General features: G+C 40.9%; 1 protein-coding gene across 3 annotated transcripts in view; it reads right to left on the bottom strand.

The window, feature by feature from the left end:
- Positions 1 to 21,307, bottom strand: part of itga7 (integrin, alpha 7) — a 53,332-nt gene extending 32,025 nt beyond the window's left edge. For 2 of the 3 annotated variants that reach the window (XM_033626937.2, XM_033626938.2), the window contains exon 1: positions 20,815 to 21,306. In XM_033626937.2, the coding sequence (XP_033482828.2) occupies positions 20,815 to 21,032 (218 nt within the window). In that variant the 5' untranslated portion in view covers positions 21,033 to 21,306. Of the gene's footprint in view, positions 1 to 20,814 lie in introns of all 3 variants that reach the window. The other variant, XR_004501677.2, reaches the window with a different exon arrangement.
- Between the last annotated feature and the right edge of the window lie 3,472 nt (positions 21,308 to 24,779).

Below are 24,779 nucleotides of genomic sequence, written 5' to 3'. Positions count from 1 at the left end.
ACTATGCCAACAAGAAAAGCAGCACTGTCTCAGTAAAAACACAACCACTTTTTGGGCCACAATCGCAGCAGGTAAAAAGCAATGTCTCGGAAAAAAGCAAATGCTTTGCGGGGCACTATCCTAGAAGGAAAAGCAGTGATGTCTGGGTAAAAACAAATGCTTTTCAAGGACACTTTCCCAGGAGAAAAGCAGTAATGTCTCACTAGAAAACACTACCTTTTGGGCCACTATCTCAGAGGAGGTAACAACAACCATCTCTGTAAAACACAATAGCGTTTTGGGCCACAATGCCAGCAGAGAAAGTAACAATTTTAAAAAAACACAACCGCTTTTTGGGCCAAAATTGCAGCAGGAAAAGAAGCAATGTCTCAGAAAAAAGCAAACACTTTTTGGACCACTATCCCAGGAGGAAAAGCAGCAGTGTCTTGGTGAAAAAACAACTGCTTTTTGGGCCACTTTCCTGGCAGGAAAACAGTGATGTCTGGGTGAAAACAATTGCTTTTCAAGGACACTATCCCAGGAGGAAAAACTGTAATGTCTCGCTAGAAAACACTACTTTTTGGGTCACTATCCCAGAGGAGGAAACAGCAATGTCTCTCCAAAAAACAACTGTTTTAGGGTCACAATCATGGCAGGTAAAGCGGCAATATCTCTGTAAAACACAACAGCTTTTTGGGCCACTATACCGGCAGGAAAAGTAGCAATATTAAAAAAACACAACCGCTTTTCAGGCCAAAATTGCAGCAGGAAAGGAAGCAATGTCTCAGAAAAAAGAAAACACTTTTCGGGCCACTATCCTAGGAGGAAAGGGAGCAATGTCTGTGTAAAAAAAACCCAGATTTTTGGGCCACTATGCTTCCAGGAGAAGCAGCGATGTCTGGGTAAAAAACGACTGCTTTTCAAGGACACTATCCCAGAAGGCGAAACAGCAACATCTCTGTAAAAAGCAATTGCTTTAGGGCAAGTAGTGATGTCTGGGTAACAAAAAACAAAACCTGTTTGTTGCCTAAAAAGCCACTGGGAACACAGCAATGACTCACTAAATCACAACTTTTTTTGTTGAGGGTTTTGAACAGTGGTCTGCAGTCATCTCACCTAGGTCACACCCAAAAGTTAGCCTCTATATTACATCACTTTACAAACATTGATATTATACGTATAAAACTTCAAATGTAATGTATTCTTGGTTTGCAGAAACATTCAATGCCAACATTTCCCTGTGGCTACTGTGCTGCATCACACCAGTTTACTCTTGCACTGGACATTGCTGCTTGATACAGTTCAGATAGTTTGAAGGTGATGGGAAAGTGGCTCAAACAAGGTGAACCAGTCTGCTGCACATTACAACATCTTACTCATTTTACACCATAACAATAGCTGCCACCCATACTCAACATCTTTTCTCTTTCCAGTGTAAGAAAAAACTGTAGTCCTCACTTTCATCCTAACACACACTGACACAGAAACTACCACTGATACCACCCAGACTGCCTGACAGCTCTACTTTCTATTTTCTCCTCTTCCCTGACAAGTACTTCTGTTGAGGTGCAGCCGTGCGTTGCCTCAGGGCTGATTCCCCTCACCTTAATGAGTAAGAACACCCAACGCCAGACACCTCATGTGAAATAACGACTGCTACACATCACTGGTGGTCCAAAGAGAACCCTGACCAGAGGGTGTTAAGCTAACGCAAACTCATGTTAAACAAAAGGGATTTAAGAGGAAGAACATATCACTGAAAAAACCTGATAAGATCCGATCCCTCTTATAGCTCGACATTCCTGGGGAGCTCTGGTTTGTGTTTAGGAGTTGAGGTGATACAAATCTTCCCCCCACATGTGCATACACACAGGCAGGTGTCAGGGAGTAAAATGGGCGGTCTCTTAAGCTGTTATACCGCCAGTATTTGGAGAAGAGAGTTGGATGGCTCCCAGCCTGTCCATGTGCCTAAACATTATATTCAGCCAAGTTTGACAGATTTAAATTATTACGCAGAGTGAAAACACCTCAAAAGATATAAATTATGCAGCTTTAAAACAATACGATTAGGGGCCCCGGCCATCTTTCACAACATGTCATATAAAATCAGTGTTTGTCTAACTTAAGTTGATGTAGATGGTACATATTTTATTGTCATTTAAGACAGCGGGTTTAAGCAGCACTTAAAAAACAAAGTCATAGTCATAGAAGTGAATTGAATATATTTGGGAATTGGGTGGACTATTGATTAGACAAAATAAGACATTTGAAGATCTCACCGTGGGCTTTCAGAAGTTGTGATGGGCATTTTTCACTATTTTCTAACATTTTTTCAAACAATTAATCGATTCATAAAAAGTGAAAATAATAACCAGCCTTTTTAATACCATCCATTGCCGCCAGTCTTTCTCTATAAAAGGCATCTTTGTGTGAAAAACTTCATAATCTCTGAAAAAAAGGACATTTTGTTTGTGTCTTCAACAATCATCAGAGCCCTGAATATTTTCTGTGTGAATCTGTTTGTATGAAGTTAAGTGACTGAGTTAGTCAGTGCTGAATAATGCCCAACATACTGACAGGCACACATGTCCCAGATTTGACACAGATAAAATGTCACGGCTGAGTAATGCCTTCATTTGTTTGCCCTTTACCCGCCTCTCAGTTCGCTTCATTGTTCAGGATTGAGTCAGCACGATCATGATCTCCACGGCCAAGCTCATCTTTCAGTAAACCCACATTTGACATGGAGTATGTGTGTATGTAATATGAGTGGTTGTGGGTCTGGATTGGAGATATCAGGGAGCTGAGTGTGACGGTGACGGTGAAATACCCACATGAAGTCAGACACCACAGACCTGGCACCAGTATGGCTGAAGTGTGTGTGCATGTGTGTGTGTGTGTGTGTGTGTGTGTGTGTGTGTGTGTGTGATTTGCATTGCGAGGTTCTAAACACAGATTAGATAGTACACCTGGGCCCCGCCTGCATTAGTGACCCCCCGACAAACTGATAAAACAAGACTATAAGAGTCTACAGGCATACACAGTTACAGTCAGTGGCTCCATCAGGTTCTAACAGCAGTGCTTAGAGCGAAATGCTAACACCTGCATGCTAACATACGCAAAATGACAATGCTAAGTTGGTGGTTTACCATGTACACCACCTTAGTTTAGCGTGTTAGCGTGCTAACATTTGTTAATTAGCTCCAGGCAAAAAGTACAGCAAATGTCGCCCTTACACCAAACTACTTTTCCAGCCATTTCACCATTGCAGAGCAATTGTCAAAAGAAAAACACGAGAGTTTTGCCAGAGTTGTAGTGTACTACTGTGATCTTGACCATTTGGTGCAAGGTGGTCATAAAACTCAGTCAAGCTGTCTCAAATCAGTCTTTTTGTTGTCTTGACATAATTGCAAAATCAATCGTAAAGTTCCCCAGTCTTTTTAAAATCCATAGTCAGTGACTAAAAACTTCTGATGTGAGAGTGTGTCAGGCTTTTTAGTCTTTTCAAAGTCTTTTTCAAGTCTTCTAGGGTTTGGTAGGCATTAGGCTGATTACATGGCTGTCCACATATCCATGGCACTATTAGCTAAAAAATATAGAATACAATCAAACAGCTTAAGCATGAATGCATGTACTGATAACAAATATAGACATCATACTATACCCATCACAAGTTAGTAGGATACTGAATTGGTGATTAAGAAGACCACCCAGCCAATCACTCATTGTAGCACAATAAATATTTTTATATTTCTGAATATATATATTCTGAAACTTAACACAATAGTTTATATAATGTAATAACGCACAATGCACATATTACTATCTTTTTTATATACTTTACTGACTCACATTATACATATTTATATTCTTGTTTTTTTATTTTCTAGTGTTCAACATTGCAGCATAATGCACTTTTTTTTTCATTTTATTTTTATTTTATTTACTTTATATTTACATACTTCTTATTTTGATATTCTTAAACTTCTCTGTTTTTTACATTATTCTTTACATTGGAGTGACTGTAACGAATCACAATTTTCCTCCAGGGATCAACAAAGTGTTTCTAATTCCGATACTGACGCATTAAGCTGTCACTTTTTGTTCAATCAAGAGAGTAACACCAATTAATAGTTTAACGCAAGATTTCAAATCAAGGTATCTCAGTGTGAGCTAGGGTGTACCCCAGGGTTCAGTTTTAGGTCCGCTCCTTTTTACCATTTTTCTCAATAGTCCTTCTTTGGATATCTCAGACAAAAACCTTTATGGTTTTTGTTCTATGTGTTGCTGCTGTCTTGGCAAGGTAACTCTTGGCAAAGAGACATTTAATGTCAGTAAAGCTCTTCCCTGGTTAAATGAAGAAATATTGTTTATTATCATAATGTCCAGATCAAAAGCAAAAGTGCTTCTTTGGCCAGACAAAGCATTTGAAATATTTTTGAAGCAGCGTATGCTGTATTTTTACATTTGTGTGGTTTTGATTGCATCTAGAACTCATGAATAAAGTATAAAATAATTGATTTGTCAGCTGCTGTCGCCAAAACAGTAACAGTGTATTACACAACATCCTTGAAAGTGATTTCTAACCCCACCCTCCGCTGTCATACAAATCATCTCTGTTTTTGTTTTTCTAGCCAATCATCACTTAAGACGATCACACACAGGACCCTCACTACACTCATACCCATGTATTCACTGAGGGGAGCATGTGCAGTGACCCCAACACTCTCCACCATCCTGTCCACCCCTCCCCCATCTAAACCCCATACACATGCATACACACACAATCCCATCCTCCCCCATGCTCAGGAGTCACATCCCTGCGTTCATCTTCCCATACAGGCAGACAGAGAGTGGGAGACAGACTGGACAACAATACATCACACATGTAACCAATAATCACACCAGTATCCTTCTCTCCAAATATCAAGTAAACAAACAAAAAGAAGAACAGCTACACCCAGAAGGATTGGTCAGTCTCATCTTATTGATGACTCACCATCTTAACACATAATTAAATCCAGCACTCATAATACATTCACAGCTTGTAAAATCCCATGTAGTTGATATTCATGTTCTATGGCAGGATGCTCCTCATGGGGCTGACAAAATCCCCAAACTCTTGTGCTGCTAAAAACCTTTTCAGATCAATTCGATATACTCAAAAGCCTACTGGCAGTAAAGCTAAAAACTGAGGCTGCTTTTTCTTGGTCACTGAAAACACCCAGCAATAGCAGCATGCCTGCACATAAACACACAGATACACATTCAAACAAGACACAGAAACATCTGCAAAAATGGTAATTTGCAATCCCGGATGAATCCCTGAAGCTCTCGTTTGTTTGTTTATAGAAAGTACTGACTCTCATTTGGACACACAAGGGAGGAAAATAAGAGATAAATGATGTGAGAGGGAGACAAAAGACTGGGAAGCAGTTCAGACGTTAACGAGATGGCCACACAGGCTCAGTTTGTAGAGGGCCTCCATGTGACTGAGCACATCATCCCAACAATGTGCTTGAGGGGGCAGAGGCTTATTCACACTTAAATTTACAAACTTTTTTTAAAAACCCATCCCTTCCTTGGAATTTTCCAGGCGTGGGCCTTTAAAGGCTAGTAAAGCTTGTAAAATGTTGAATCAAATACACCGTAAACATTTCCAATATTTAGTTTCAGGACCATTTCAGTAGAGCCCTCCTAATCCGTCTGCTCACACCCTTTGACATCTGTCCGTCAGAGAGCAGCGTGAGGCTGTTGCTCTATAGACAGTGGCTCTATAAGATCAGCATGGGGGCCAGGGGCTCTTTAGGCCTTCTGTTATCCTGAGGCAAGACTGCGACCTCTGACCTGACACACAAACACACACACGCACATATACATGCAAAGGAAAACATGTGCAAGCATGCAGACGTTAATAGAGGCACAAGTGTACCAATGGATCTGGATATTTGTTCATAAACTCACACATGTGCAGATACACACCAGACAACAAAAGGCTATGCAACAACTGTGTAAACTATGGATCAGCACACTGACTGCAGCCTGCCCGACGTCGTCGGCTGTGACTAAAAGAGCTAAAATGCCTGCTTTCACACCTGATTCCAGTTTCTCCTCTTTCGGTTTTGCTAATGAGAAAATGACAGCTGAGAATGAGGTGACTGCGCTGTGAATCATCACGTTTTTAACATCTCAACTCTCTCCCACTCTGGGCAGAGTAGGAAAAGGGGTTGGGTAATGCACAATAAAGGGCAAAAAGAGAGACAGAAACAGCTGCCAGGCCATGCAAACACCCTTTTGGGATATTGCGGTTCACTGCCCGCGGACATGACTCAACTTCCTGCTTTGACGATTTGTTCAAGGACATTACAAGGGCAGTTTATATCAATTTAAAACAAAACAAAAAATATATACAAAAACCCTTTGGACTATCCAATGATGAGAGTATACTTCAGGAAGTAGAAGGGTACAAACACGATGCTTTCAGAGGACAATGGTAACCCCATACTCACTCCACATGCATCTTTAACAACCCCTGAGCTCACCACCTGCCCCTCCGCTGATCAATAAGTGAACAGTCATTTCCAGGCATAGATGGGGCAATGATTGGCCCACAGGTCCACAGTGTAAAGAGGATGCAACCCCTTACACCATCCCTCCCCTGTTCCTTCTTATCTCCTCCTTTTCTTCTCCTCCCCTATCCATTCATCCATCTATTGATCTGTCTATCTAGATACACTCTGTCTGCGTCTCATACTTTGCCTCTGGTCTAATTGCTCTTTCTTTCCCATTCTGTCCATCCATCTATCTTTTTAGGGGAGAGTTGGGACAAGCAGCATGGTTGAAGTGGGTCTATGACTCGGACAGACAAACATATTCAATAAGTCACACCTGTGATCAGTGTAGAGTTTCCAGGTCACCTGACCTGCATGTCTTATCGAGGAGGACACTAATCATGTTCTGTGTGTGTGAATGTGTGATAAGGCAAGACACATGGAAGAAAGAAAAGCAAAGAGAACAAAGAAAGAAGAATAACTGCTAGAGATTCATTTTCCACCTAATTACAAAATAAAGATTGAAGAGAGTGGCTAGTAATTGCTGCTTTGCCATTCTAGTCATATCGGCTCCTGTTCAGCTTTCTTTTCATATCAGTGAGATAAAAATGTGATGTGGGGCCTTTCTATTAAACTCAACTGCAAATCCATTGTAAATATTTGGATGTTTGTTTGATTTTGATATGTGAGAAATGTGTGTGTCAGATTTAATATAGTGTAAAATAAAAAATGATGCTAATCCAACCAGTAAAGTAATTTAGTGTATCTAACATTTAAATTTAATCTTAAAGGTATACTATGTAGGTTTTTTAACAAAAACATGTCTCTCAATGATCACTTACGACCCATTAGAAGTGTGTGGTGGTATATTTTCTGCAGAGACTCTGCCCTCTAACTCTTATTTCTCATTTCCTGTGTTCCAGATGTTCTGGGTATGTACCCCAACAGTATGCAGGTGAGGTCTCGGCAGTCAGGTGCCAGACTGTAAGCAGCAGGCATCCAAGAGACACATCACCAAAAAAAAAATGGAAATATAGCCAGCCAAAACACCAAACAAGAGTTAATCTGGGGTTTGCTTTTACTTTCACTTTCACAGACGAGCGTGTTTCAAACAGTAATCAACAATATTGCATCGTAAAATTTTAATATTCCATAGATTTGTTTCATTTTTGTGAAATGTACTTGGAAATCCTTTCAGTTTGCATCATAGTTTAGCAACATTTTGTCATGCATGCATACATTTTGGTCATATTTTATTGCATTATATGCAAATTCAAACTAAGCAGGTCATTTATTAGCAAACTAACGTTTCATCTGTTCAGTTAACGTTAGCAATGCAACAGTTACATCTGGCGGTTACAGGCGTGCCTACTTAAAAACTATAGTTTGTGTTTAAACACCTTTACACACTAGGAGCGTGACGAATGAACGACAAGAAAATGCATAATACTTGCATGTGAATATTCTGCAGCGAAACTATTCATACTGGCAGCGATAGGCCTACAAATTTGTGACAACTGGGATATTGACCCACTGCAGTGTCTGGCAGTCTGTCTGAGGTAAGTAGTTGTATAGCCTAATTTACTGTGAGCTATTTTATTAAGTTTCCTTTTAGCAAAATGCTCTGAGCGAATTTTTATTCCCTCTCAGTTACATATTGTATATATCTAGAGCTTTTATTGTGAAAGGTAAGAAGAGAAGGAGTGGATCTGGCATGTGCTGCCTTTGTCAAGATTGAAAGGAGTAAAAATGTTTGCCATCTTGGTTTGGACTACGGAGCCTCCGTGTTGCCCTTTTATAATCCTCATGGGGGTAACATGATTGGTGAATAGCTTTATTCAAGGTTCACAAGCTCATATAGATTGGCCTCACTTCTAAAAAAATGTATGTTAGTCTTTCTCCATGTAATATTTGCATTCTGTGCAAAAGTACTCAACAATACGAAAGTACAAGCAATAGTCTGAAAAAATATCTGACTTGTAATCGCAAAAAAAATCCAGTGTGTATAGACCTTACTTTGGAACTTATGAAAACTTTGAGACGGTTATATATATGACAGATTCTACACTTTTTTCTTAGTTCACGGATTAATTTAGAAATTTTCTCAAACCTAACACGAAGTACCAACAATGATGACACATGCTAAGATCCATGGACCTCTTCAACCCACAACTGTTCGAGGAAATTAGAAAAGATAAGTGACAGTGATAAGGTCATCTATATAAAGAATATTTTAATGTCAAAGTTATTTGACCATTTGTATCCGAAGACTTTGCTGCATAATCAATCAGCTAATCTCCTTGAATAAATACAAACAAAAAGCCTCCACATCCTTTGTAATTTCCTGTTCCTGTCTGCCTTTCAGGGCTTCTTTCCGATCTCAGTTGTGTATCAGTTCCCAGCAGAGCGGGCATCAGCTGATTGATTAAACTGCGTCTTTACAAGAGCGGACCCAAATGGAGACACACACACGCACACACACATATTTAATCAAAGGGGAGGACCTCCATGATTTATTCATTCCCACAGCTCCCGTCCCCGTCAGACCCTCAGACCCTCCCCCACATTATTCAGATCATACCATATTTATAGTCAACTCAAGGTAATGCTTTAAACGCTAATATAGAACACAAACATAACTCATTACTGTATCACCAAAGACAATAATTATTTATTCTGATAATGCAAAATGCCAGAAACCCTCTCAAGACTTTATCTGCCAACTACCTCTGAAGTGCAAATGCAGAATCAGCTCCTGCTCCTCCTACACTGCCAACATTTTATCCCTATAGCTGCACCTTCATCACATCTAACTTGTATGTTTCCTCCCTGACTCTGCAGATTGTCCCTCTCCCTCCACTGAGCACGTGGTCCGCAGAGTAATATTCCTGAAAGCTCTCTGCCAGGCAGCGCTGCTTCCCACTGAGCTTTTGTCCGGGCAGCCCAGCGTGGAGGAATGGGAGAATGTTAAATAGACAGAGAGTAAGTGGGAGCTAGTAAAGAGTATTAATTGTATGTGTGTGTGTGTGTGTGTGTGTGTGTGTGTATGTGCACGCTGGACTGTAAAGCCCATGCTATATACCCTTTGCTCCTTCTGATCTCTCCTATAAATACGCACTGCAACAGCGTGAGCTCCTACATTTACGAGGCTGTCTTGTGAATGGCCTTTGGAAGATTTAGCAACAAGGGAGAGGGAGCAGGAGAAAAATCATGAATTGAATTAGGGAGGGAAAAAGGGGGAAGGTTCATTCTCAACTCTTAAGCTGAGGCTGAAAAAGAAGCTTTTATTTGGCTATTGTAATGCAAATGAAACCCAAGAAATTCTTCATTGTGTTATGAATGTGCAAGGCAGTTATGCTGGGCCCCATTTACACACATTTATATGTGTATTAAACAAAAGGAATGGTACTGAAAGGTGCAGCGGGCATTGTGTTTGACTCATGGAGGCAAAAGCCAAACACATCTGAAAAGCAAAATAACTTGGCAACCTTAAAGGTAGGATCTGGAGGATTTTCAAACAAAACAAAATATAGACATATACAAATGAAATCCTGCTTAATCATCACCTATGGGCTTCTACTCATGTGTGGTGGTGACTCTGTTTGCAGAGCTCCTGCCCTTTAACTATATTTTGATGTTTTTGTGAGCTCAGACCGCTTCTGGGCGGAGATTTCCCCAGCCAATGAGAGAGCGCAGGTGCCGTGCCCGAGCGTGTCCGAACGTGCACCAGTGCGAACCTTGCCTGAACCTGTTCTGTGAAGCCTTCTTCCGTACCTCCGGGCTCCGGAGGAGGCGTTACCAATGGCGGATACAGACGTACCCACGAAGAAAAGGAAATTAAATGTGAGTGAGGCAAAACGCCGAGCCAATAAAGCACGGGCCAAAACTCGTGTGAATATTGGGGTGGCTTCCACCCGCTTTCGAACATTGAAGGAGAGGCTCGGGATGTACAATTGACGCGGAGTTGGCCTGCTTTCTGTTGGACAGGTAAATCCCAAATACAGGCCGGTTAGCTTGTGCTAGTTTGCTAATTTATCAACTTTTCCATTACAACAACTGTAATTCCTACGTAGTTTGTTGTGGAGGCTAATTCCGACTATCAACTGATGCAAATAACTTTACGTTTAGCTAATATATGGCTTGATGTAGTGTGAGGATTGAGCTTTGAATCATTTTGTGTAACACCCAACTGCCGGGAGGGGTAGGGGCAGCGCGCAGTTGAGCCTGATAGGAGGGGCCAAATTTAAATGTGTGTTTACAAACAGCAACCGGAAAATCCTCCAGACCCTACCTTTAAAAAAGACTCAAAGGACTAGTTTAACATTTTGGTAAATACTAGCTTTCTTGCTGAGAGAAGATGGATACCACTCTCGCATCTGTACAGTAAATATAAAGTATAAAGCTGCAGCTTAGCTTAGCTTAGCACAAAGACTGGAAACAGGTGGAAACAGCTAGCCTGGCTTTGTGCAACAGAAAAAAAAACCACCTACCAGCGCCTCTAACCTCCCAGAAAAAGTGTCTTGCCATACCTCAGTTTATTTTACCAATGTTTTAGAGGTGCAGGTAGGTAGATTTTGTTTTCTTTAGACAGAGCCTTGCTAGCTGTTCCCACCTGTTTCCAGTCTTTATGCTAAGCTAAACTAACCTGCTGCTGGCTTCACCTTTGTGTTTAGCACACCGACATGAAAGTCAGTGTCAATCTTTACATTTTAGGGCGTTTTCATATTAGGTAAGATAGATTCATATCATGCGATTGCCCCCTCTCCACTTAGCTTCCATATGCGTCATCATCTACGTGACATTTTTGTTGTGCTACATTGTAGAAAAGGGCGCTGCAGACAGACGCTGCTGCCCCAGAGACTGTGGTCACCAGGGGCCAATAGAGCAGCGAGGCAAAGCTCTGTCTGGCGCTCTGGGCAGGGCTTGTCGCGTCCCACCGGAGCTCCGAATACAGGTAGAAGGTGGCAGTGAATCTGGGTCTGTCTGCGGCGGGCTACACTGCTGTCTGATATAGAGGCAGCAGTGTTAAATTGTAAATATTTCATAACTTTTGGTACAGTTAGTGTTTACATCTGATGCGTACCGTACAGGAGCGCACATGAATTATACTCAAGACATCCTTTTCAAGTGGAGTCAGGCACACTTCAGCATACTGTTCCTGTGAATGTTACACAGTGCTCACATTAATCAAACAAATTGGACTTTGGTGTCAAGTGTACTTGTGTGATTGTGAAAGCAAATAAGCACACTTCCCAAAATGTCAAACTATCACTTAATACAAATAAATGTTACCTCCTGTGACTGCAGAGTTTCTTATCTTTTGCAGTTGACTTCTCTTGCAATCTCTGTAACCTTTTGGAGGTTATCCAAACATCACTTCCACGCTCCACTCCTGTTTTTTAAGCTGTGTTAATCAAGCCTCCAGTTCAATAAGAGGATTTGTTCAGCTTCAGATAGCTCTTTTAGATTCTTAGACTATATGTCTGGGATTATTCTGGCTACCTGCGGCCCCACTGGAGCTGAGGCTCTCTTCAGAAAGGCACCAAAGCAGCTCCTTGGTAAACATGAACCTCACTGCAACCTGAGACTTTCTACTTTCCTTCTGACAGCAATGCAACACAGCCAACTCTACGTCTACTGATATCAACAGCTTGACACTCAGATAAATCACACTCTAATAATCTTGTCAGTGTGTGAATATGCTACATCCACAAACAAACTGACAGGATGCAGCGTTACCATTTTCCAATAAAAGGTATATCCAGAAAGAGAATTACTGCTTTGATTAAAAACCAAACACAAAAGGAAAGGTAAGCTAGTATAGGCACAATAGATGTCTTTCAAGGCCAGATAGAGATCCATCACACATGATTTGTGGCTTACATCCGACCTGCCTTCCCCCACCTTTGTCAAAGCACTCTAAAATATAAAAGACCTTTGCTTTAAATCAAGAGGCTGAAATCAATATAAAGAAGTGACATGAAACTGTAAGTCTTGAAGCGTTCCAGCGAACGTGTTGGATACAGTGTGATTTACAAACCTTTGGCAGTGAGCTAAACATTTATATATGCAGAACACATTATGCTATATCATGCTGTCATGGGTTTGCTCTAAGTATATTGATGTATGACATTAAAAGCTTGCAGAATCAGCTGTTTCTGTGCAGTGCAGCATCGGGTTTTTATTAGGAATGGCAGTAAGGGACTATCACTCCACCACTTTGGTCCAGAGTGAAATATCTAAACAACTACTGGGTGGATTGCCAGACATTCGTGGTCCCCAGAGGATGAAGACTAATGGGTTTGATGATCCCATGACTTTTCTTCTAGCACTACCATGGTGAGGTTTTTTTTTTCATATTGAGTAAAATGTCAACAACTATTGGACGGATTTACATTAAATGTGGTACACACGTTCGCAGAGTTCCAACAGGATGAACTGTAATAACTCTGGTGATGCCCAAACCTTTTATCGATCACCATCATCAGGTCAAACATAAATTCTTCCAGTGCTTTGGAAAACCACTGACACCAGCCTCACCTTTATTTTGTTCTAGTGCTAATTCGCAACTGTTGCCATGCTCATGTGCAAAACTAAAATTCTGATCGTGGTAAACATTTAACCTTGTAAGCATTAGCAATTGTAAAAAAAAAAGCATTGTAAGCTCAATGGCATCCTGAAGTAAGCATTTAGCTCAAGGCAACACTGTGCCTAAGTACTGTAAATTCTTAAGATGACAGGACGCTATTTCAGACGTGCCTCAGACATTTCTGACTTTGGAATTGGACCATAACTGCAACTTAACAACAGTCCGGGTTTGAACCTCTCTCTCTCCAGCTTTTATCATTCTTGACACAACTATTTCTGTCACACAACCGAGTGCCACACAATGAATGTCTTGCAGGTTGCAGTGTTGCCAGTGTTTTCCAATGACAGTAGCTAGCACTAGCTCCAAAGTCACCCAAAGTCATCAGATGATGTCATGTGCTCATGTGCATATTGGTGAAATCATCACACATCATTAATGGAAGCATTAAAACTTATCATAAAAACTGAAGTCAACCATGTTCTCGAGCTTTGAAACTAGGTAGTGAGAGCGCCCATTTTAACTACAGAGACTCAGTACAACAGAACTCCCGTGGCAAGCAGCACCTCCTCTCCTCCTGCCTGTCCCACACCTGGTGCAAGAGGAGAGAGGTGGAGAGTCCCCGCATTGATGGTGGAGGAGCCATGGACATCGAGTACTCTGAGCACCATGCATGGGAACAAATTACAATATTACAACTCTCACTTTTCCCCTGATGGTCTGAAAAGTCACTAAATTCGTCGCTTGTCGCGTTTCAGAAACAAAGTTGCTACGAGGGTCTAAAAAGTTGCTAAATCTCTAAAGTCACCAAGTTGGCAACACCGCTGCTATGATGTCAGGCTTTTCACTTCGCCTTTAAGTGTGGCCGTTCAAAACCACTATCAACACTTGCCATTACAGCCTTGTCTTTAAATATCCTCAAGATGTATCATATCGTAAGACGACTCTGACATATTTTCTTTTACATGCTGTTTTGCAGACTTATTGTAGTATAACAAGAAGCAGTAGCTGGATTCAGGGAGATTGGCAGTGGTGGGATAAAGCTCAGGGGCTTCCTGTCCTCACCAGGCAGTGAACTATTAGCAGAAGCACCTCTCATAGCTTTATAAATAGCAGACGCGCACATAACTCAGACTGAAATACCCTCTCACCTCATCCCCTGTCTGGCATCAGCAGCAGCAGGAGAAGAAGCCCCCTAAGTTCAGCTTGGGGGCCTTCAGGACAACAGCAACCAAGAGAGATGGTATAGAAACTTTACAGAAGCCAGATTGAGTGTGGCATACTTTTACTTCCTCCCAGCATGTCTCTGAAAAGGATCTCATTTCAGCACGTTCGTCAGTATGAGATCATCTTGTCACATGGGGTTGACCTTTGCTGCCATACTGAAAAGAAGCTGTAGGATTTGGGGCCGGCACAAGCCTGTACTGAAGAGAAACTGTAAAACGGAACAAAAAGACATTTATTATCAACCTGCCAGCTGTATCTGAAGCTGAATGTCTGTTCCACAACGTTCTATGATCCTGCCTTTGAAGAGGCTAGTGCAGTGTCTGTTCAAAGCACGCCTGTTCGGAGCAGTCCAATGGCTTGGCCTGTGGTATTGCTACTTGCAGCTTTCTTGAAAATGGCTAAAACAAACAACGTCATACTTGACACTTTGGTTGGATCCTGAGCGATTCTCTCCATCAGCTGCCATGACGTAGGTGTGTCAAACACCCAAGTCACTGCTACTCACAGAATACACTGATTCATGGGAAAACTCAAGGGGCAAACTTTACCATGACATTAGGAAAGGTAGACAACTGCCTCAGGCCTCTAAACTAAAAGGACTCCAAACAGCTATTAATTTATTACGATGTTTAGATATGAAATATTTTACTTACCCTAACTCATTGTGCCCAGAAATAACATACAAAAGGTCTCCAAAGTGCTTAAAAAATGCAACTCAACCGTATAATCCTTACTTACTCCCTACTTCTACTTCAGAAGAAAACACTGTACTAGTTGCTGGTTACACTGCAGATTCATATATTACACACAAAATATAACAATTAAAATATGATGTGTTATTATTTATTCAAATATCCAGTATTATATTAGACCCACTGTGGCTACACACAGTCAGAAACACTAATGGCACTTGGCAGAGGTATTAATTGAAAAATAGATGTATTAGTTGCTTGATTTGACCTAACCACTGCCGTTGTAAAGCAGAGCTTGAATTAGATTAGCGAAGCGATTTGGTCTTTGAGTTGCAATGGCAGAGTGGCGCAGAGTGAATGGCAATCAGTGAGCCATAGCTGGCCTGCTATGGATGATATGATCAACTGTGAAGAGCCAAGAGTTTGGTTATGACATTAGTATATTCAGCATCTAAACTGCAGTCAATGAGCCGCAGTCAGCTTGCTTTGGTTGACTTGCTCAACTCTTTGCAGAGCCCTGAATCCCCGCACCCAACACTGTACAAAGTCACAGCGGCAATCTTTTTGAACGTACTCGAGGTAAATTCCACACCAAAATATTACAGATGGGAGGAATTTTGCAGGCACATCAGATATCACGAGCCCATACACCTGCCTAGTGTGAAGTAGATCAGATGAACAGACAGACAGACAGAGATTCCTTGCTTTATAGTTATATACTCATAACATCTCTGATGCTTTAGGGAAACAAACAGAGAAGCGAGATTGAGAGAGCATGACTAAGCTGATTTGTATGAGCACTTAAACATTATGGGCTGTGTGTGCCATGAGCTCACACAGCCATGAGTAAGCACAGAACAGAGCATCAAAGCAGTGATATCATTTTCACCATTGAATTTGGTGGCACAACACACAATGAGGACAACCCAGAATGACCACAGGGGACAGTAACCCACACCTTCATACTATAGCAAGAAAATGAGTCAGTGGCATCTAATTACAGTAAGTCTGAGGAAAACCGTTTCAAGACAGCATATCAAAGGAGTAGAGATGGGAGCAATGGGAGCATCTTGGAAACTAAGCAGCCATAGAGGGCACTATCATAGAGCTAATGTACTATTCAGTCCGGAAAGATAATTGCTGTGTTGCTATCTGAATAATACATTTCTCTGACTGAGAGTGCAATAACATAAAGTCGATGTTTGAGCTCCCACAGTCTACAGAGCTGATGAAATCATCATCAAGTCATCGGGGCTGTACCGGCGAGGACGCTGAGATCATGATGTATGTATTTTTTCAGGGAATTTGGCTGATTGATGAATACATGGTGATCTAATTATGTGTGACACTCTTTTACTGCAACAGTTACATAAATGAATAAAAAGCTTTGAATTATATTCCCAGCAGAATTTTATTGGCTGTCTGCCGAGTCACTGGTCAGGTCAGATTTGATTACTTTGAATAAATATTTTTATAATAACAATGCATCAAATGACAAAGTGCAACCATCTGAAGACAATATGAAAGGGATCAGTTGTAGTGACATTCCTACAGCACATAGAATTATCAGAATCCAGAGCTTTCCTCTATGAAGACTTTTTCTAAAACCAATAAATCATAGCCCATACAGACGTAATCCCTGTCAGTCATCAATTATGACCCACTAGAAATGTGTGGTGGTGTATTTATCAACAGAGGCACTGCCCTCTGTCTGTACTTTCTTCTTTTTTTGCTGTATTTTGGACATTTATGGGCGTGTACCCCCAGACAGTGACACCATGTAGGTGAGGTGGGGACTTTATAAGAATGTAGGGACCAGGTATTGGCCACATGCATCCAAGAGAAAGCCATGAAAATCATTAACACAGCGATGAAAAACGCAAATATAGCAAGCTGAAACACCAAGCAGTCAAAGCTCAGAAAGGCAGACAAAGGCTTTCTCTTTACACTCACTAGGGAGCACTTTTTTGTCGGACAGATAGGTGCCAGCAGTTAGCTTAGTTAGCTTCCTAAAATACTGACTTTTCCATTACAACAAATAGCGCTCCTACATTAGTAGCTTGCAGTGTATGGACAAGCAGTGTAGGGAGAGAGGGCTGAGTTTAAATGTTTTGCTAAAGCAACGGTTTCTGCATAGCAGGCCTTAAAACCTTAAGACCTTAAAAGTGCTTGAGAGCGAGATTCAGCTTATTGTTTAGCTATCCTGTTTTGGTTCACTCTCACTCTCACAGCTCTCAGAAATTCGAAAATTCCTCTATTTCTTACTAAAAGAACATTGGTCATATGACAAAAGGTCATTAATTAGCTCATGAAGTGTTTGGAGATTCTCTATGTGGCTTTCACACAAACCCTCAAATAGAAATCAGTAATAATAACCTCAGAATTTCTATCTACAGCAGATGAAGATGAAATCATTACAAAGTCATCTATACAGACAGTAGATATGATGTCACAGCATACTGGCAACAGCATTATTCATCCCACTCTCTTCCAGTAGCTGCATCACATCAGCACATCAGTTTACTGTATTGCCTGTCTCCTCCTGGCACTAACTCCTCTGGTGCAACATCTCCTCAGGAGTCTTCCCTCTCTTGCACTTTGGCCACAGCAGTGAGCCACACAATACTTTAAGCTCTTAGTCTGTTTTTAAAATAAGTTCCAGGAATGTTGCTGGACAGTGAGCAGGTTTCAGACGGTGACCTGACCCTCGCTCTGACTGTCTGTGTGTGTGTCTGTGTGAATGCTGATGTCATTCCCCTGGTCTCACCAGGCGACAGGGTGACTGCAGCCCGAGTAAACTGAGGAGCCAACGGTTAAATATGGAGCTCCAAAACAGACAGGGACCTGTAGTAAATTATGCTAACTCTTAAAAATAAAGGTCCAGTGTGGAGGATTCAGGGGGATATATTGGCATATACATGAATATTATATTTATAACTATGTTTTCCTCAGTGTATAAACACCTGAAACTAAGAACCGCTGTGTTTTTGTTACCTTAAAATGAGCTGCTTATATCTACATAGGGAGCAGCACCTCTTCGGTCCTCTTGCACATGATGCAAAGCCCTTTCTGAGTTTTAACCCAAACCACAAGTTTTTCCTACCTTTAACAAATAGATCCCTTTCTGGTAGAAAGCACTCAAGGAAAATTTCTCCCAACTGTGGCCCTCTTCCACAGAGTCCGCCATGTTGTCCCTATAGTAGCTCAGAACAGACAAACACTGGTCTAGATCAGGCTTTTCAGCCACAGTAGTTCTCCTACACGCTTGGTATGTAGTCAAGAGAAAGTTTTCTTGAGGGCTTACTACCAGAAAGGGATCTCTTGGTTAGGTTAGGAAAAAAGTTGTGGTTTAGGTTAAAATGAATAGATTTAATGTCAGAGGGGACTTTCTTGGAGAAAGACGAGGGCACATGTGCGCATGGCACACGGGCGAATTTTCAGTTGGCTGCCTCTAAACAAAATGCCACTAAATCCTACACACTAGACGTTTATTTACAAAGTGGTTGAATTCATTTTTTACTTATGTACATTACATCCATGTTGCATTTGTTATATTCAAGTGTGGAAAGTAGGCTAACTAAATGCAGAACTTCAGTTTGAGCTACCTGTACTTTCATTTTATACAATTTCATACTTCTACCCTATTTCATATGGGAATATAATACTTTTCACCCCTAAATATGATGCATTTATATTAAAATGATATAACCTATGATAACAACAGGAAAAGAAGCTCTGCAGCAGCAAAATGCTAATTAAAATGCATCATTAATCCAATATGATATTGTACTGTATGATAATGTATAGTTTAACACTCACAGGAGTCATTTTTTGCATAGTAAATAGCATATTTCTAGGGCTAGGTGATATATGTGTGTTTGTGTGTGTGTACCGTATATATATATATATATATATATATATATATATATATATATACATATTTACTTTTTTTTATTTCAGTTTTTCTTTTCTTTTTTTTTTTTTACCAAAGACTGTGCCATTGATATTCCAACATTATAGGGTCGACAACCACAAAATATTTACACAATGGAATTTTGATAAATAATCATCAGTAATGTGAACATAATGATTAGTTGAGTAAATAAAAGAACAGCGAAACCGTCGGAAAATAAGTTCAGAAAATTACATCACTCTACTGTGATGCAGTCTTTAAAACCACGAAGAGATAAGACTTATGACACTTTGACATCCAAGAGATGATATAGTCTCATATTACAATATCAATATAAGAGGCCGTTTACACGTTGCCGGCTATTTTCATAAACGGACATTTCACCGTCTCCCTTTTCAAAAAGATCTTCGTTTACACTTACCCATGTATATATACACAAGAGCATGCCAAACCTGTAGGTGGCAGTGTAACGAGAGGCTCAAGCCTTTCATGTATCCATTGTCACCATAGCAACATAGGTCGCACTTTTGACACAGGCGCAAGTTCCGGTGCATACTGTGACGTCGGCTGCCTATAACTCCGTTTATCTCCGTTTATCTCAGTTTACATGCAAACGCGCAACCAGAGTTTTCCAAAATCTCCACTCTGGCCGGATTTTTTAGAAAGATTCGTTTTCAGAGGAGAAATCTCCGTTTGCGTGTAAACGAAGGGCACAAACGAAGGAAGATGTCTTCGTTTATCAAAATTACTGTGTACGTGTAAACGGCCTATAAGACTGATATATTGTCCAGCCCTACCTATTTCTGATACTCTGAGTACTTTTTGTTCATAATGTCTCTGTACTTTTATTTAAGTAGGATTTTAAATTTACGGCTTTTACTTGTATTTTTACATTGTAGTGCTGCCACTTTAACTTAAGTACAGAATGTGAATACTTCTGCCACTGCTGGTTATATTCACGTACCACATTTCTGTGCATTGCTCTGTTGCTGTTAAAAGGTAAAGGTTGACGAAAACTTTCAAAGTTGGAACCATGTAATGTCTGGCTTTAGCTGTGCCAACTGAATTTGTAGTGGAAAATGCAGCATAGCTCTTTGGGGTAATGATAAAAACTATAGATAGCCATATGATAAAACGGTCTCTCTGGCACCTCAACAGATGAAATATTAATCGCAAAGCTTCAGGAGAGGTATATTAAGTCTGTCTCTTATTTACGTTCATAAGATTTCCAGAGATTTACAGGCAGAACTGCTATAATTAATTCATGATACTAGGAGGATGGGAACAGGGCTCATGAGTGTTCCAGTCACACTGAGAGACGCAGCAAAACAGCTGTTGGCAAACACATCAGAGAACAGTCACACACATCTCATCTATGAACACACATACACACAGGCCTCCAGGACACACTGATATCTCCACTCCCCGTGTGTGAAACAAGCATCAGACCTGAACTGCTCTGAAAAAATCACTTAAAAACCCTTCTTCTGAAATCACTGCCTGCCAGCTGATTCAGCACAAGCTCCACTCTCATCCACTCTCCACTTACTGTAAATCATCGTCTGTTAACTCAGGCTGCTCTAGCTGTGCATGCCGCACATAAACACACTAAAACTCCTGCACCCAGTTCAGTTATGAGAATGATTTAGCAAATCCAAGGACAGTGCAGAATAGAAATGCTGACTGTAGCAGCCACACAACTCAAATTTCAGCTTTTTACCACCCCAAAAATGAAGTTTCGTGGTATAGTGGAGGAACAGGTGCAGACACAAGAACGCACACATTTAAACTGAGTGTGTGAGGTGCAACAAAAAGTCAAAAAGGACACACAGGGCACAAAGCTCAGTGCTGCATTCACCCACTCACCAGCTCTGAGGCTCTGGGGTAAGCTGCTGGTGAAGTGCTAGAGAGAAACCAAAAAAGGTGCCACGGTCTCCCAACTTATGCAGCGTGTGTGTAGTATCCAGATTAAAGCCCCACACTTGGCTTGAAAGGGTCAACAGAGCCCAGAGGGGGATAGTCCAACGATGAGAGGAACAAGACGAGGGGGAGACAGTGTTCCCATGTCCCAACGGGGCTGCCATAGCAGGGTGCAGGTCCTCTTAGCAGCAGAGCAAGTTCAGTTCAAGAAGGGGAGAATCCTTTTATGGCTCCCAGAGAGATAAAGGAGAAGAATCCTGTGTAGTGTCCTCTGTGGATGCCTCCCTTGTTTCTAATTCTCTTTCTCTTCCTCCCCTGCTCTATCGTGCTGCCTCTCAACTCCGTTTGCTGCTGTCAGTCTGAAGAGCAGGCTGCGAAAATGTGGCCGCCACTAGTATATGTGTGTGTGTGTGTGTGTGTGTGTGTGTGTTTCTCTCAATGCATGTGCGCCTCCCCCTCCTCTATGCTCAGAGGGAGACAGAGGACAAGTGCCTTGAATAGCCCACTCACTCCTCCCCCTCCCCTCTCTCTTTCACTCCCTCCCTCCCTCCCCTCTCTCAGCTGACATCAACACTCAAGGGACTGCTGCCAAAATACCAGGCAAGGTTGTCAAGATACTTGGAGGCAATTGAATAGAGAGAGAGAGGGTGAAAAGACAGCAGACTGTTTTATCTGTTGGAGTTCACACGGTCCAGAGTGCCTCTCTCTGTGTCCACTCACTGCTGCAGGTGCTCGTAGATCTGAGGAGCATGAAGAGGGAAAAACTGATGTTCAAAGTTAAAAAGCCAGACATGAAGAATCTAAAGGTTCCTCTTTACTCTGAGCTTGAAAGCGCTGACGTCTGACTTGATCTGGAATGAATCAAGGAGACAAAAGAAGCCTAAATGTGCACAGTGACCCAGGAAACTTTATTACAGACCTTTAGCTGTGACAGAGCAGTGAGACAAAATCAGGAAAACTGCAGGACTCCAACAAAGCACATCAAGTGTTATTTTATGTATTCCCTGATGTGAATTATAAGTGGTTTACCTCAATGATTTTCCATACAAGTAGCTCAAACAGCTTAATGCCAGCCTACCTCAGTCATGCCCTCTCACCCACAGCTGCTGTTTTAACCAGCTGATTTCTGTCTCTCTTGGGTCAGTCTGTGTGCAGCTGTCAGTGTGTCACCTCATGTTCCACACAATAAACCTCACACACACAACAGTTGCACACCAACAACGTGAGAAAATGAGGTGCTTTTGTGTGTCACCTTCTCAGTTAGGATTTTGGATAATAAAAGAAAATGCTTAGAGGGATGTGACTTAAGATTTCATTGAGCAGTGAGGTTTTATAGATGAATATTCAACCTCAGTTACCAGAAAAAACGTTAGATTTGCACGTTATTGTGTAACAGATACGTTGAAACCTAATGTTGTTAACGTGGTTAGGTTTACGCACAAAAACCATGTGGTTATGGTTAGGAAAAAATCATGTTTTGTCTCAAAATACTCAGTTTTGTGAGCACGACTGGCAGGAAAAGCAGTGATTTCTCAGTAAAAGACAACTGCTTTTTGTGCCACTATCCCCACCAACGGGTCGCTACAAAACACCCACATTTGGAGTCTAAAAGGTCATTGGAAACATAGCAATGACTAGCTAAAATACAGCCAGTTTGTTGTCTCTTAGTCTCGAACAGCTTGGCTGGCATCCACTTATAGATTATGTTACTTTTGAAATGTTGACATGATACATATAAAGGTGCAAATGTAACATATTTGGGGTTTGCAGAAACATACGTTTTCTTCTAACACCTGGACTGGATGTTCATATTTCCATTCAAGTGTAAATCGTTTTATTTGCAGCTAAACGTGCAAGATGAATACATTTATTTTTGAACTTATCCCAAAGGTCTGACTTGCGTGTGCAGAAAGGATCCCATCGGGGAAGTGATATCAGAAAACAAAGACGTTGAATGAAGATTTTATATGAATGACACTGCGGGACCACAACAAATAAAAATGCACTTCTACTTTTTACACTGCCAAGAAAAAAACCTCAGAGTTCATTCTGTGGAGGTTCTCTTGTGCGTAATATAGGCTACACTCTATTAGGTACACCTATACAATCTAATGCATTCCAGTACAACAGGTATTGTAGTTATTGAGTATATCCTCAGTTTTAAATAGCTTGTTTTCTCCAGTTGACTAAACCATGTGATGGACTTTGTTGGTGTGATTTTATTATCTGAAAATTCAGCTAAGATGTTAGCTCTGAGCTTTGACAAAGAGGCAGCGAAGCTTCTTAACAAAACTTGCACATTAAGGAGGATTATAACTGACCAAAGATTAGTGTCTCTGGGCACTATCATCAAGGATGAGCCCCTTTCATGTGATCATGCTGGCATCATGTACCAGCTTCTGCTGTCAAACCCTCTCTGCCCCCTGCTGCCTTTATGTGGTAGATGCCTCTTTACACCTTGCTAAAATAATACAGTCTCATCTGATGCTGCTGAAATGTATTGTCTTATACTGACAGGTGTTTCTATTTATTGTTCACTTTATTTACATCAATAATATCTGATGAATTACAGTCCAGCAGCACCACAAGCTCCATCTTTACTGCAGGATTGTTTTCATTAGGCTGCATTGGTTTAAGTTAGAAACCCAATACACTGGCAACTGAGGAGTGGCTTCACAAAAGGACTGTGCAGCTTTTGTGGCTGCTAAACCTGCAGAGATATGACAAAAAGAATCTGTCTGCAGAGAGTTGGTGGGAACTGAAGCACACTGAAAGCACTTGGATATTACATCCCAAACGCAGTTTCTCTCTGCCCTGTTAAGATTCAGCTGCAAAACGTTATTGGCGTGATTGTGCTGTAATAGCATTAGTGCAATATCTTTTGTGAATTGGACCTTAAGACGGGGCAGATAGCAGTTGTGAGTGATGCGTTATTCATAGTGCCATCAGCATTCTTTGTGAATTCACTCCTCAGTGTATCTACAATTTCAGGATAAGATATTTTAGGTATTTATTGTAAGCTACTTTGAGACCAATGCTAATGTCAGCATGCTAACAAGTGCACAATGATGATGCTAACATTAAGCTGGTATCAGTGTTCATTTTATTGATGAAAACTATGATAAAGATTTTACGTCACTGACTTTTTGTCCGTGGCAAAAACAAGACGATGACTAAAACTAATAAGCATTTTCGTCTCAAGACTAAGACTAAATCTAAAATAGCTATCAAAATGTACACTGGCTGGTATAAAGTTTGCCATGTTCATCGTCTCAGTTTAATGTATTAGCATGCTAACATTTGCTAATTATCACTAAACACAAACTACAGCTGGGGGTGATGAGAGTATGTCATTAGTTTTGTTGATATTTGGTCATAAAACAAAATATTGGACACATTTGAATATTGAATCCATGGAATTCATCATGAGGAGGACATGAGTGTGTGTCCCAAATTTAATTGAAATCCATCCAATCATTGTTGAGATATTTTACAGTAAATGAGAAATGTCAACCTGCCACTGGCGCTAAAAGAAAAGTGGACAAAGCTGGTAGGATCCATCCTCTGGGGATAACAAATATCATGGCAATCCATCCAATAGTTGATATTGGATGGATGAGATATTTCATTTAAATCTGGACCACAGTCACCAATCAACCACCACTGCCAAACCTTGAGTCATGCAGCTAACATTTCGGGGGGTTTTGTACCTTAAATAGATCATTTGTTAGCAATTATCTTAAGAGATGGAAAAGATGTAAAAATAGCAAAACATGAACACAGTTGGAAACTTGTTATCACTCATCTTCAATGATGGAAACTGATTTAAAAATACTGAAAGATAAATAATGCTGTCAAGTCTGTTTGTGTTTCCAGGCATGTGGGAAAGTTCAGCATGCATGTATCTCCTT

The sequence above is a fragment of the Epinephelus lanceolatus genome, chromosome 1 (assembly GCF_041903045.1).
Source record: "Epinephelus lanceolatus isolate andai-2023 chromosome 1, ASM4190304v1, whole genome shotgun sequence".
NCBI classification, from domain to species: domain Eukaryota; kingdom Metazoa; phylum Chordata; class Actinopteri; order Perciformes; family Serranidae; genus Epinephelus; species Epinephelus lanceolatus.
Note: the sequence above shows the minus strand (reverse complement) of the source record. Positions and strands in the feature narration are given on the sequence as shown.